Genomic DNA, 16074 nt, shown 5'->3' on the forward strand with positions numbered 1-16074 from the left:
TTAATAATTTGATTTAATCAAATTTATTGCACTGATTTTAATACTGTTTCTTACGTAAATCGAATACTATTCAAACAAATGATTGATATATTTTTCTAACAAGTCATTTTTTTAATTTTTTTATTAATGTCTTTTACCAGTTTGCCAGAATTCAAACAAGCAATATTAATATTAATTATTAATTAATTAATTGATTTTCAAGTTAATTGCAGTAGTAAAAAAAATATTTTAGTAGTTGATTCTGAGAGAAGGATCGCTAGGATTCGATTTTAGGAAATGATTTATTTGTGGTCAACAAAAAGAAGTAAAACTAATAATTAGGAATTTTTTTTTAAAGTCCACGATATGATAAAAGTAAACTTTTTATCTTTCTGATTTTATCAGTTTTAGGTTCTGAAAACTCTTACACATCTATTAATTAGATTTATCAGTGTACAAAATTAAAAAAAATAATTTTCAAATTGTTTAAAAAAGTTAAAATATATTCTGATAATATTTGTTTTTGTCGAACTACTTCAAAGTTTTTGCATATTATCGCTTAAACAATATGAGAATATAATATATTAATGTATTATTGTTTGTTCATCATAATCAGGTAAAAATAAACAAAATAAATACATGCTCTAACTAAGTATCATTTTGCCAAGGTAAGATGCAAAAACTTTCTGATGTGTGTAAATAATTGTCATAATCGACCAGGATTGAAATTTAGCAACTATTGTGAAAACACAATTTTGAAATTTTTACACAACCTATTATTCCAAACTTTATTTTTATAATTCAACCACTCTTTGTAAGTATCATTGTGAAAAGTTTCTTAAAAAATCATTTTTTCACAAGTTTAGCATCAGGAAAGACATTGATATAGTGGAAAAAACTTATTAAACTATTTTTGTGATTATTTTCTTATTCAATTATAAATATTTTTGGCATAAACGTCTTTTTAGTACATTTTGGTTAATTTTGACCGATGGCCAAAAAGTTATTCTAGATCTAGATCATCACGTACCTAAATAATGTTTGATGTGGGTGAGTATCCTGGAGATTTGGTTGAATTTGCTAGATATAACTTGTTATATTTACATTACTATAGTTATAACTCCTTCAGGACACGAAATTCTTCATCAGCTCCTCATTTTGTTTTGCAGCATCAATAATTCCGCCATCAGACCTGGGAATTTCAAAATAACTGTTAATATAAAATAATTACTAACTAATTACCGTTTTTTCACAATACTGATACTGCATTAAATGTTGAATTACATCAAATATTAAAATTTATAGTACTTTATTAATTTTCGAACATTTCAAAGTGCAGAAATCAAATAATCATCAAATAATCCTAAGATTGCACATTGCCAATAAGTTATTTTTTAACCAAAAACTTTGTTCGAGCAACACAAAAAATTTAATTCAAGTAATAATTAGGAATATAAAGATATCTCTATAGTTTATCATTTTAGATGTTTATGATTTTAACAATTTAGGTTTAGTTAGTAATAATGTATAAAATAATTTCCATATAAATGACAATATAACTTTTTATCAAACTTTGGGTGTGCTCCAGATAGGCTCACAATAAAATATCCACTGTATATAAAATTTGAAAGAACGGTGGTGCACGTTTTTTAGAAAAAAATCTTTTATTCTTGCTCAAAATAATAAATAATTATTTATTGATTATACTTAATAGTACTTAAGAGGAGAAAAATATTTGTGACCAAAAAACGTAAGTACAAATAATAATGGAAATTATTAACTTCCCGTAGGGTAAGTTATTGTAATCGTCCAAAAATAGAAATTGAAAATTTTTGCATTTCTCGACGTTTTGAAGGTTTCTGAACATTTTATTGGCATACCTCAGAAAAAAAAGGATGTTTTTTTTTTTTGTATAGCGAAGGAAATGCTTTTACGCATTCCAGACCGGTGTGTGTATTTTTGCATTTCTCGACGTTTTGAAGGTTTCTGAATATTTTGGCATACCTCAGAATAAAAGGATGTGTGTGTGTATGTATGTATGGATACAATTTTTCGTCCGTGGTTCAAAAAACATTCAATTCCTATTGATAGGGAGATGTGCTGATTAGGTTTTGGCAAAGGTAGGTCCAGCAGTTACGGAGGAAAAGAGCAAAGAATCGATTTCTATTTTTTGCACTCTTCGCTCCGTATCTCCAAAACGGCTGGACCTGCCTTTGCCAAAAACTAATCAGCTCTTTTCCCTATCAATAGGAATCGAACGTTTTTTGAATCATTCAAATCGCTTGATCCGTGTGTCCGAAAACGTAACTGGAAATTTGTATCCATACATACATACACACACACACATCCATTTTTTTCTGAGGTATGCCAAAATATTCAGAAACCAAAACGTCGAGAAATGTAAAAATTTTCAATTTCGATTTTCGGCCCATTACAATAACTTACCCTACGGGAAGTTAATAAATATTATTATTATAAATTAGTTAAAAATGAAGTTCACGTATAATTATCAATTTCTGGATTGTGATATTTATTTAACAATTAGGTTATCTTGAGTATTTTCGCCCTTATTTCAGATAAAAATTTGAGTTGAATATGACTATATAATGAACAAAACTCTTCTAAAAGTGGTAAAAAACAAGACCCTTATGGATTAGCTGCTAAATCAAGCCAAAGAGTCCCAAAAGTCCCAAATACGGCAATTACCACTACGTTACTGAATATTATGATGACATGTATGAAACGTATCAGAAGAAGGACTCATCCGATGCACTGGTATGGGCTTTAATCTTTGTGATTTTTTTGGTGATAGTACTCCTTGGAATCTTGGGTGAGTAGAAAAAGACTATCATTGTCATACTTAGTAAATTCTGAATCCAATTATTTACTTTCGCTGCGCCACTTTTTGCACTGTCCAAAAGTTTTGGTCCGCGTCCATAAAACGTTGTTTCTTTATTTCCAAACCACATTACCACGTCAGGGTAACTAACACTAAAGATATCGACAATTGTATTTTTACTGAAAATAAACTTAAGTTTTGAGTTGGGACCAAAATTTACTTATTCAACGCACTATCTAGTTTATAGGTGGCCGTTACAAAGATAACTCTTATTTTGCAGCATATCTAAGACAACTGCACGTCCCATCATTGAGATTTCGATGTAAGTGGAATTCTGTCTTAAGGCAATTAAGGCATGGTGCCTTAAGGCAAATTGCTGGAACTTCCCGTACCAAAAATTATTATTTTTTCAAAAACGATTAACATTTTTGAAAAAATTTTACTTCGAAAAAATAAGATTTTTGAGAAACTATAAATTGGACAAAAAATTACTTTTTTTGAAAAAAAAGACATATTTTGGAAGATCTGAACTTTTTTTCAAAGCAATCGTATTGCTTTGACTGCATAGAGACAAAATATAAAGTGCGTAACCGCCTCGTAGCTGTCTAACGGAAAAACATTGGTACGGAACCCATAGGAATGTAAACAAACTTTATACTTATTGTTAAAATCTCTATGAAATATCTGATAATTTGATGTGCATATGTCTAATGATCATTTTTGACCGCCAAATGGCATTTTTTACTTTTTTACGAGACCTGCCTTCATGAAAATTTGATCAATTTTTCATCTTGTCAATACAAGTAAAATATTTTTTGAATTATTAAAATCGGACGCTCCGTTCTCTTAAAAACTGAGGTACCGTTTTTGGCACTTTTTGCCTCATATCTTCGGAACGGCTAGACCTGCCTCCGCGAAAAACTAATCAGCACGTTTCCTTATCAATACGAATCGAATGTTTTTTGAATTATTCAAATTGCTTTATCCGTGTTCCCGAAATCGTCGATGAAAATTTGTATCCGAACACACACACATACACGCACATACACACACATATACACGCACACACACATCCATTTTTTCTAAAGTATGCCAAAATATTCAGAAACCTCTGAAACGTAAAAATATATAAAAATTTTCATTTTCGATTTTTTTGCGATTACTATAACTTGCCCTACGGGGAGTTAAAAAGTTTTGGATTCCGTATATCGATTCAACTTGTGTTTATTTATTTTTATTAATTCAACAGGATATTTATACTATAAAAAAAGAAAGAATGAGCGCAAAGTAAACCAAAATAATCAAGAAGTTTGCATGGAAGTACCACTCAAGGACATTGATATTCGCGAAAAATTGGCCAGTGGAAATTTTGGCACCGTGTATCGTGGTCTGTGGGATGGTAAAACAGAAGTGGCCATAAAAAAATTGGACAAAGCAGATGTAAAGTCGATAAATGATTTTAATCAAGAAGCATCGATTATGAAAACTGTATCACATAAACATCTATTGTCATTGTTGGGAACTTGCCAAACCGATGAGGATTTTGTACATAATCACCGAGTACATGAAAAATGGCTCGTTGCTTGGTTACTTGCGCAAAAAGGGTGAACTGTTGAACAAAACCGATTTGTACGAGTTTGCAGAACAGATTGCAGGTGGCATGGTTTATTTGGAAGAACAAAAGTACATCCACCGCGATTTGGCAGCCCGCAATGTCCTAGTTGACAATTTGTTTCGTGCCAAGATCTGCGACTTTGGTCTCACCCGAGCAATTCAGGACGAGATTTACGAATCTAGAAGTCGCGTCTGTGCCCTGAAATGGACAGCTCCCGAGGCTCTGGAATTCCAAAAGTACACGCACAAATCCGATGTTTGGAGTTATGGAATTGTACTCCACGAGATATTTTCTTTGGGCAAAATACCATATCCTGGAATTAATGGGTTGGACATACTTGATAATCTGAGGAATGGACATCGGATGGCAAAACCGGATTTGGCCAGTGTGGAGATCTACGAGTTCATGATGAAGTGTTGGGATTGGGATGTGGGCAGGAGGCCAGAGTTTAGGCAGATTCATGAGTTCATGAAGAAGTTACGTTATATGGAATATATGCGCAGCAAAGAGGAGGATGCGCAAAGACCTGCACTGTATATTATTAATGAATAGAAATCAACGTCATAATTATTGTTATTTTAATACCTCAAGCTTAATTTAAACTATATTTATAACCAATTGTATGCGCTTCATTGAAGCAAAGATATAACTAATTGCTTCTCGACTTGTCCACTACTATTTGAATCATATGCATCAAATTAGGATAAGGATGGAAAAAACAGGAAAAAGTGAAGCATTATTGAAACGAGTTTTATAGATTTTATAGTTATTGATAATGATTTATCTATTGTGATTTCTTGCACTTTAACCAGATGAATTTAACCATAAGTGCCTCTTACTTAAAGCCAATGTAAAAAAATTATCTTTCACAATACTTGATTATGATAATACATATCCACAAGGACAGGCGAAGATCGCGCAGTTTCCAAATAATAATCTTTCAGCAAAATAATTATATTTTTTATTTTAACTCTCCGAATAAGAGTCTATATTTTTGCCAATCGAAATTTGTATATTGATTGAATATTTTACCATTGATCAATCGTGTATTTCAGGTTAGCTGAGTTGTCATAAAGACTTTCAACTTGAAAAATATTGCATATTATTTAATTGCAAACACATGTCACAAACACTAAATAAAGTGACGCATTTTAACAAAAATATTATTTTCTGGAATTATAATTTAATATTGATTATCTATTTAAGGGTAAAACCAACTGTTTGTTTGTTGTTACAAAAATATATAAATTCCTGAATTTTAGACTAATTTGTGTTAAATTATATTTCATTTTATATTTGTTAAATTCAAGCAATTTTTCTTAAGAAAAACTACCACTTACACCTGTTTTTGCTTATTTTTTTGCACAGCAATCAAATTAACGATGGCAAATTTTAAAAAGCAACCCGATATATATATATATATATATATATATTATATATATATATATATTTATATATACATATACATATTTTTATATTTTAACTCAGGTTTTCCTAGGATAGATTGTTGAATAAAAATTGAAACTACAAATACAATTTTCTTATTGATAAGGATATAAAAGAAATCACTGATAAATGTAAGTCTAAATCACTCTTTGCAAAGATAAATAAAATTTATCTTAAGTGTGTATCTGTATACATATCCGAATCAGGTGGGGTAAATTTTGACTTCTAAAACGGTTGCATCAAAAAATGGTTTTACCAAAAACGAATCGTAAATAGGAATCAAATGCTTTTTCAGGTTTGAATTAATAATTGTTTTTTGTACTGACTACATAACTTTTTATGTCACTGAACTATAGTGTTTTTCGATCTAAGCATTAAAGTAATGAATATGTACAATTTTTACCTTCCCTTAAAAAACTTAAAAAAGAAAATAAAAATTGTTGCATATCTTTACGTTTCAAAGGTTTCTGAACATTCTAATACGATAATTCGAATCGAATTGTTGGTAAATGCAATAATTTGTTTGATATTGATATTTTATACTCTATTCGAAATACAAGTTTTGTACTGAGAAGTTTGTAAATATTTCTATGTGCAAAATTTTGTAGTGAAAAGTTTGTGAATATTTTCTATTTCTACATGCAGTTAAAACTATCTTTATAAAATTTCCAAAAGGTTAAATATTGATTTTCGAACGTTTACATTTATTTTTTAATATAATTTTTACACAAGTAATCTTATCTGGGCGTGTCGCACTCTGACTACATTTTATATAGCATCTGCCCAAGCAACAGTGTATAAAAATATTTAGAACACATAAGAACAAAAAAAAATATTTTTGTAGAAAATAATTTAAAAAAACTTATTAGTTCAGTAGTTTAGTACACAAATATGGAATAAGTGAATCAAATATTGTGGCAAAACGTAAATACAAAATATAAGTTATAAACGTAAGTACAAATAATAATAATCATAGTAAACTTTGTTGTAAATACGTATCTGCAAACCTGTTTTAATGAGTGTTATATTTATTAGATAGTAAAACTAAATTTTAGAACTAAAATAAATTATTATAGATAACTGAAATACTTAAAATAAGTGCCCTCAAAACTAAAGTGTTCGGTAAGAAACATCTTGATGAATCATACATGAATCAGAATGATATTTATGATTGTATACAATATACATATTTTATTATTATTTTAATAATACTGTGGAAAGAGAACAATATGCATTTAAATAGTTTTTTTTTTCATTTATATATATATATATATATACATGATTTTCATATCCCAGTTTTCATTTAAATAGTTTGATTATTATATAGTAGTATATTTATTTACTTCGATTCTACCTTTCCGAATGAGATGTTTTCACCAGAAAATTCGATTTGCTAATTTTCAAATCTTTCTGAATCGTTTGAGGCCAAAAATTGGATAAAGTGTGTGTGAACCTGTGAACTGAGTTCTGAACGTTATTCTCAAAAAAGCCATAGCTGATTTTAAAAGTTCGAAAATCATTTGGTAAAATTATACAAGGAAATTGTAAACTCAAAAAAAAATTCTCGAAAAGTTTTATCTCCTAATATTAACTTAAAGATAGTTCGCACTCCAACCAAAGTTTCTTCCTACGTAAATACTTATTTTATAAAATATATCAAATTTTTGTTGTTTATGATCAAATGCAATGTTATTCTTAAAATTTTGATTCACTTATCGCCAAGTTAATAAATTCTAAAAATCAAATGGGATTTTACCCATGTTATTTCCATAAGAAACTTTGGTTGGAATGTGGACTCTCTTAAAGTTCATATTGAGAACTAAAACCTTCAGAATTTTTTTTATCAATTTGGAAGCATTTCATCCACTAGGTGCAAAAAAATCAAAAATATCCATATTAAGAACCGCCCTAACATATATATATATACACCTAAGTCTGTTTTTACACGGAGATTGGTTCCAGAAGAATCCGTGTAAAAAAAAAGTGTAAAAAAAGACATTGATCTTATACAAAAATGGGTGATTTGTTCCTAATCTCTAAAACCTACTAAAATTAGTGAAAATCATAAATTTTTAAGAACAAGAATTCATGTTTATTCTAGTTAGTGCTATTCACATTTGCTTTGACCAGTGAAAATTGTTTGTACGTGCTAAAGGGGAATTCACTTAAATCTAAGCTAGTGTTCGCAAACTATCGATACTATCGATGGTTTCAGACTTTTTTCTTTCATAAATACTTTTTTGTGATATGAACATACTTCGCAAAAATAAAATTTGACAAAAAAAATTTAAGCACATAAAATTTCAAATCGTGCTAAATGGAATAAAATCGTGTAAAAAAATTAAAAATATTCAATTTTCAAACCGTGTTATATCAAAACCGTGTACAAAAAACAGACTTAGGTGTATATATATATATATATATATATATATATAGATATATATATATATATATATATAGATATATATATATATATATATATATATAGATATAATATATATATATATATATATATATATATATATCTTAAAAAATATGGACACACTCTAATCTTGTTTGCACTATTTTATTAAATATTTACAAACGTTTCGAGTTTAATGGTTTGTTTTATCTTCAGGGTTGTATGTATTTTTCAATAAAAAAACTGACTTTTTGAAAAATTGTATCTGCACACACATATACACATAGATACACACATATATCAATTTTTTCTAAGATATGCCAAAATGTTCAGAAACCCCTGAAACGTAAAGATATATAAAAAATTTCATTTTCGATTTTTTGCGATTACTATAACTCGCCCTACGGGAAGTTAAAAAAAATAGTTTAAAAATTTCAAAACAAATTTAGGAGTGATAATAAAAAAAATCTAAGAAAAAATTAAGCTTTTTCTTAAGTTCAAGAAAATTAATTATTAATGCATTGGTTATGCATATACTCAAATTTTATATTTGATTTGAGTTTAGAGGAATGTGGCTAATGTACAAGTTTATAAGGCAAAATAACTTATTTATATATAAAAAAGAATAATGTGTGTTTCATATGTCCGCATTTTTTCGTCCACGTTTTTGGGCGCACGGATCAACCGATTTGAATGATTTAAAAAACATTCGATTCCTATTGATAGGGAGATGTGCTGATCAGTTTTTGGCAAAGGCAGATCCAGCCGTTACGGAGATACGGAGCAAAGAGTGCAGAAAATAAAAATCGAGTTTTTGAGAGAACGGAGTATCGGATTTGAATGATCTAAGAAATATTCACATTATATTATAGGAAGTCCTTTAAAATATATAGGTCTTCAAGTTATTTGTTTTAAGAACAATATCTACCGACCTTGAAATGTTGAAGCGGATGTATATAATCTTGAATCATTCTTAAATAAAGTTTATTAATTTAGTCATCCGCCGTATTTTATGTCTCCACATTTGTTTATTATTTCATATTTTTCAGATGTCTATGAAAATGAGTGATGAAATGAAGCAAACTTTTCTAAAAGTTCCGAGGAACCATACAGATTATACAAAGATCATAATAGATCGGCTTCGAAATCGAGACAGTGAAGTCGTAAATTACGATGACTACTATTTTGTCTCTGAAGATGACTACAACATGGAGGTAGAAACGTATCAGAGTGAACAGCCACATGATGCTTCCTGGTACGGGTTGGTCGTTGGAGTTCCTTTGGCCATCGTGTTTGCGATTGTGATTGGCATATTAGGTTAATAGACAAAAATGTTTTTTTTTATTCTTAGGCTTGATGCCACTTTTGCCCAAATTTTTTTTTTACGCCAAACTCAATGACAAACCGCATTTACCACGTTAGCGTAACTTAACATCACTTAAGACGCCAAAATTTTGTTTTTAATCAACAAAATACTGATACATTTTCAGCAAAAGCCTGAGGCTGGAATTTACTTTTTCAACGCACTATCTTGGTCATAGATGGTTGCTACCAAGAAAACTATTATTTTGGAGTGCACCTAGTAATGGGTAAACTCACTTGTTACATCTCGATAGATTAAGATATGGATATATATAGCAAAATACATTTTTTTCTAGTCCTTGACATCTAAAATAATATAGCATATTTATTCAAAGAGTCATCAAAATCGCCAGCAAGTAACAGAATACATTTTCTTATTTATTGCTAATTGTATTCCTTATTAACTTCCCCGTAGGGTAAGTTATAGTAATCGCAAAAAAAACAAAAATGAAATTTTTTATATATCTTTACGTTTCAAAGGATTCTGAATATTTTGGCAGACCTTAGAAAAAATGATGTATATGTGTGTGCGTGTGTGTATGTGTGTGTGTGTGCGGATACAAATTTTTGTCGACGATTTCGGGAACACGGATAAAGCGATTTAAATAATTCGAAAAACATTCAATTCGTATTGATAAGGAGACGTGCTGATTAGTTTTTGGCGACGGCAGGTCTAGCCGTTCCGAAGATTTTCATCCGAGTAGTTCAGTTTTTAAGAGAACAGAGCGTTCAATTTGAATAATTCAAAAAACATTTTACTTTTATTGAGAAGATGAAGAATTTGATCAAATTTTCATGAAGGCAGGTCCAGCGGTTTTGGAGATCTAAAAAAAAATGCCATTTGGCGGTCAAAAATGAACATTAGACATATGCACATCAAATTATCAGATATTTTAACAATAAGTATAAATTTTGTTTACATTCCTATGGGTTCCGTACCAATGTTTACGCGTTAGACGGCGACGCGGCGCTTACGCGCTTCGATATTTCGTCTTTATGCAGTTAAAGCAGTACGATTGCTTTGAAAAAAAGTTCAGAATTTCCAAAATATTTCAAAATAAATGATTTAAGATAGAATGATTTAAGATGATTTAATATGGTTCGAAATTCTATTAAAAGTTTCAAATCATTGATCAACTTTTATTGATTATTTTTAATTACTCGAATTTTGAATTGCGGTACGGGAAATTCCAGCAATTTGCCTTAAGGCACGATGTCTTAATTGCCTTAAGACAGAATTCCATTTACAGCTAGTTTTCACTTGGAATCGATTTTCAAGTAAAAATGGATATCATTACTACTTGATATCAGGATAAATTAACGGATATTTCATATGATTTCTTTATAAACAAATATTTATAGTTGCAAGACCAAGGCTTTTAGCACTACACTACGAACGCTATCTGATATAAATAGTTACCAAATTTTTACTAAATATGTATATGTAACTCGAGTTTGAAGAAACGAATTTAAGTTGGTGAATAAAACTTTTGAATTTCCTGTTTTGTCCGATAGCCAAACAAAAAAAAAAGCCAAATTTGTTCAAATTTTTCCAACATATATATCTTTTTTTATTAATTATCTGATGGTAAACAAATGATAATATTCATAAAAATTTGGAAAAACTGATTAAACATTATCTGTGTATATTTTCGTACACTGATAAGATAAAAAGATATATAAAAATTTTGAGAATTTAAAATTTTGTTTCGCGACTTTACAAGATTAGAAAGATAATTTTCTTTACCTTCATCAAATTGTCAACTCCTGATTAATTTTTTTCACTTCTACTTGTTGGTCACCATTAAATCATTTCTGACAATTCTCTTGGATCAAGATTTAACTAATACTTTTTCCTGATTCTATTTTTTTGGTCACCATGATCCATATTTTTTCATAAAATACCTGAAACAATTAAATTTTAATTAATTTCACAGGTTATATATTCTACAAAAGAAGAAGGAACGGGTGTGACTACAGGGCCGCAGCTACACATTAATATATTTTGATTAATTAATATAGAAACCAAAAAAAAATATATTCAGAAGAAAAATATAATTTCATACAGCTAGTATAGTAAATGTATGAGTAGTTAATTGTAGTAATATGTTTATAGGCAAGTTGCTTATGGAAAAATAAACAACTACTATGTATAGGTTTTATATGAATTTGCATTTATAGACTTTTTTAAATTGGAAAACAAAAAATAAAGCTAATGTACTTGCTTGTATTGCTAATAAACCAATATAAAAATATCTGTAAGTTTTATAAAATTTGATTTGGCAATTTGTACAAATTCACTTCGAATATTTTTGTACTCTCAGGGAATTCTATTTTATATTTTAATTTATTTAATTCTATTTTTTGTTAACTAATAATATACAAGAGATTTTAAAGTTTAAATTTTTAAACCAAAAATATATGAAATATCTTCTCCATAAAAATAAAAAAAACAAAAAATATGAATGTTTAGAGATAAAATATATTTTTATACCAAAGTTGTAGTTAATTGAAGTCATGTGTTCGCATTTAGCTTATTTTGATTTATTTAATTCTATTTTTTGTTAACTAATAATACACGAGATTTCAAAGTTAAAATTTTTAAACCAAAAATATATCAAATATTTTTTAATCCAAAAAATAAAAGAGCAAAAAATATAAATGGTTAGAGATAAAATATATTTTTATACCAAAGTAGTAGTTAATTGAAGTCATGTGTTGGCATTTAGCTTATTTTAATTTATTTAATTCTATTTTTTTTTTTTTAACTAATAATATACAAGAGATTTTAAAGTTTTAATTTTTAAACCAAAAATATATGGAATATTTTTTAATCCATAAAAATAAAAAAACAGAAAATATAAATGTTTAGAGATGAAATATATTTTTATACCAAAGTAGTAGTTAATTGAAGTCATGTGTTTGCATTTAGCTTATTGGCAAGTTGCTTATTGAAAAATAGACAACTATTATTTATATGAATATTATCGCTTTTTTTTAAATTTTTTATAACATTTCAATTGTTTGTTTAAAGTAAATGTATTTTAAAATTTGCACAATATTTTCTAACTTGAATAAGTAGTACCATTTGTTTTAATTTCAATGTAAAGTAACTTGCAAACAGCCTTATAAATAAATAAAGCCCTAAAAAAATTTAGGGAATAAATCTAAGTCATTTCGCTTTAAAACTGCCACTTGCTTGAATATTATTTTAATTATTTAATTAATAATTTATGAAATGTAGCTTTTGTACTTTATATGTAATATAAATAATTATATGTATATTCTATGTATTAAAAATTATGTTCAAATAGCTTCGATTTCATTCATGTTTTCTTTTTACAAACGATTCAGAGACTCAAAAAATCATAAAATTGGCAAATAGAATTCTCTAATAAAAATATAAATCTTTCCTTTGGAGAACCTTCCTAATGGTAATTTAAAAAAATGTATGACAAAATTTCATATACCAATAAAAGTATTGTTACTTTTAATATGTTTGTTAAAATTGTTATTAAAGTATGTTAACTTTTGTGGTTTACTAGGTAAGATTGATTTCCTTTTAGTAGAGTTTGCTCGTCAGTAGAGTTCTATTTTACTTCTTTTTAAATTGAATTTTTTTATCAACAGAGTTCTACTCTATTTGTCTAAATTTTGGTGATATCCAGTTTTTCAGCCAATAAAGTTCCATTTTATTCATTTAAAATCGAATTTTAACATCAGTAGAGTTCTTTAATATAGTCAAAGTCCAGTTTGAGGTCAATAAAGTTCAATTTACTTTTTTAAACTGAATTTGATCGTCAGTTGAGGTCTATTTTTCTGTTTTAACTTTTTTATAACCAAATTTGTTCATTACTAGGGTTGCTTTTTTCACTTGAGTAAGGTTTGCTCGCCAGTAGAGTTCTATTTTACTCATTTAAAATCGAACTTGATCGTCAGTAGAGTTCTATTTTCCTCAATTTAGCCAATGTCCAGTTTTCCTGTCAGTAACATTATATTTTACTATTTTATAATCAAATTTGCTCGTCAGTAAAGTTGCTTTTTTCTCTTCAAATCTATATCCAGTTAGATTAAAGAAATTGTTTAATTCCAATAGCCAAAACTACAATTAGAGAAACTGATTAAAAATAATCTTTGTACTTTTTCTTTCACTGATAAGTGTAATAAATAGACATATAGAAGTTTTGAGAATATTAGAAAGATAAATACCTTGATTGTTGTCACTTCGTAAGCTTCTTCTTTTTAAAAATTCTTCTGATTAATTTCTACTTGTAAGTCACAATAAAATCATTCCTGACAATTCCCCTGGATCAATGTTTAATTGTACTAGTTCTTGCACCTAGTTCGATTTTTTTGTTCTGAATTTTAATCCATATTTTTTTCCAAAAAATACCTAATACAATTCAATTCGAATTAATTCATAGGTTGTTATTGCATCAGAAAACATTAAGAATAATATTTCTCATCAATGACATTCAAGGTTGATTTAGAAATTAAGATTTTTCAAAATATAGAATATTGTATTATTGAGTTTACACGCAAAAGGATACAAATTATCAGAAATTTTTAGTACATATATAAATTATTATACAGTTTGCTAAATCTCTCAAATTTTTGTATTAAATTAAATAAATAAAATAATTTCCCGAGTGTTCATGTTGATTGGCCGCCATTTTGACGTGCGAAAATAACATTTAGAAAATACGAGAAAACATTTGATATTATACTATAATTTATTCAAATTTCTTTAATATAACTCACCATTTATGTATACAGCTACAAATCTTCATACTTAATATTTATTTGCACTTAATATTAACGATTTATAACAACTTCCTAGTTTTCACAACGAACATTTCTCAACGATCACCAACGTCCAACAAACTTCAGTTTGTCTTTGCAGATGACCAACATTAGTCAAAAAAAAAATTAATTTAAATATTATTTTATAATTAGCATTAATAACTTAATCGCTTATGCAATTTAACTCTTTGTTATAGAAAACAATCTTAAAAGAACTTATAATAATATGTACTACTTTAAAATTCAAAATATAATTTAAATATTTATCACCTAGTGTTTCAAGTGTGGTGGCACTGCGAATAAATAATTGTGCACATATCAACTGTCAAGTGACAAAGTTAACATTTCCATAAATCAACAATTACAATAAAAAAAAAAGTTGTTAAAATATCTTAACCACTTATTTGTGCTTTTTTAATTGTTAAACACTTGTGTCTATTTTAAATTTTTATATCACCAACAATAACTTACAATATTACACATTAACACATATGACATATGTCCTCATCTGTCAACATTCAAACATAACCTCTTTTAAATTTGAAAAGTCATCCGGCATAACTTTGATACAAATTATTTTCTAACATAATAAATTTTACATTTGCTTTAAAATGTTGGATGAATTCGAGCCCATCAGTCGTGCATTCTTGGATGGAGATGGCTTAGATGACGAAGTTGACCACCACCAATATATTCCCCAGCAATGGCAATGGAAAGTTGATAAAAAAATACCTGAAAAAATTGATACCCTACTTGTTATGGATAATGAATTATCAAAACAGTTTGCTAAACAGACCATTGTGCTTGGCTTAACACCATATTGTGTTTACGGTAAAGATATAGAGATGTATAAATTACCCAGTTCAGATATACATGTTTGTGTAGCCTCTAAGTATGAAGAACCTTATGCCGGAATTATTACTGAAGATTTGAGACCGTGGATTGAGGTTGCTCGCAGAGTTGTATGTGTTACATTTTTATCATTTGTGTTCTACATAAACACCGATAATGTGGATGAGCAGCCGTGTTTAATCAGAGCCTTGCACACAGACTTCACTAACAAATCTGAACGTTTAAATGTTACTATATTAGATACTCCAAACTTCACAAGAGGTTTAGTTGCAGGTGTTTTGACTTTACGTCAATTCTTGAAATTACCAGGATCCATTTATTGTTGTTATTTAGACAGTAACACTATCGATTCTGTAAATACATCAAATATTACAAGGCTATTCTCAGACTTGAATATACCAAGTCGTCCTTACAAAACTGTTTATAGCTCTGATAATAACTTGTTCATGTAATGGTAAGAATAAAACACATTTTTGCATTTGTTATGTTTTATTTATTGTATATATTGTATAACGATATGTATAAGAATAATTTTATTGTAGTCGTACGCCACCACCGCCTGGGCATTCACCTTCACTGATCTTTTTCAATTCTATAAATAAAATATAGTACAACTTTCAGTTAATATATATTAGATTAGATTTATTTACCTTTATGTTGTTCACAGTTGTAATTCCTCATAACGCATTCATTTCCAAATGACATCGGTTTTTCACCATCAACACCAGCGCATACAGGAGTGTAGTCGTCTGTGCAGATTTTAATGCATGGTGGATT

The 16074-nt window shown here is 28.3% G+C and overlaps 1 protein-coding gene across 1 annotated transcript; it reads left to right on the forward strand.

Annotated features, from left to right (window-relative positions):
* Window positions 1–4352: 4352 nt before the first annotated feature.
* LOC113388582 (tyrosine-protein kinase-like) lies at window positions 4353–4985 on the forward strand. The gene has a single exon (XM_026625950.1). It carries the CDS (start codon window positions 4353–4355, stop codon window positions 4983–4985), a length of 633 nt encoding a protein of 210 aa, XP_026481735.1.
* The last annotated feature ends 11089 nt before the right edge of the window (window positions 4986–16074 follow it).

This window comes from Ctenocephalides felis, unplaced genomic scaffold (genome assembly GCF_003426905.1).
Source record: "Ctenocephalides felis isolate EL2017-DRISC unplaced genomic scaffold, ASM342690v1 CF-g0.4_SCAFFOLD_03572, whole genome shotgun sequence".
NCBI classification, from domain to species: domain Eukaryota; kingdom Metazoa; phylum Arthropoda; class Insecta; order Siphonaptera; family Pulicidae; genus Ctenocephalides; species Ctenocephalides felis.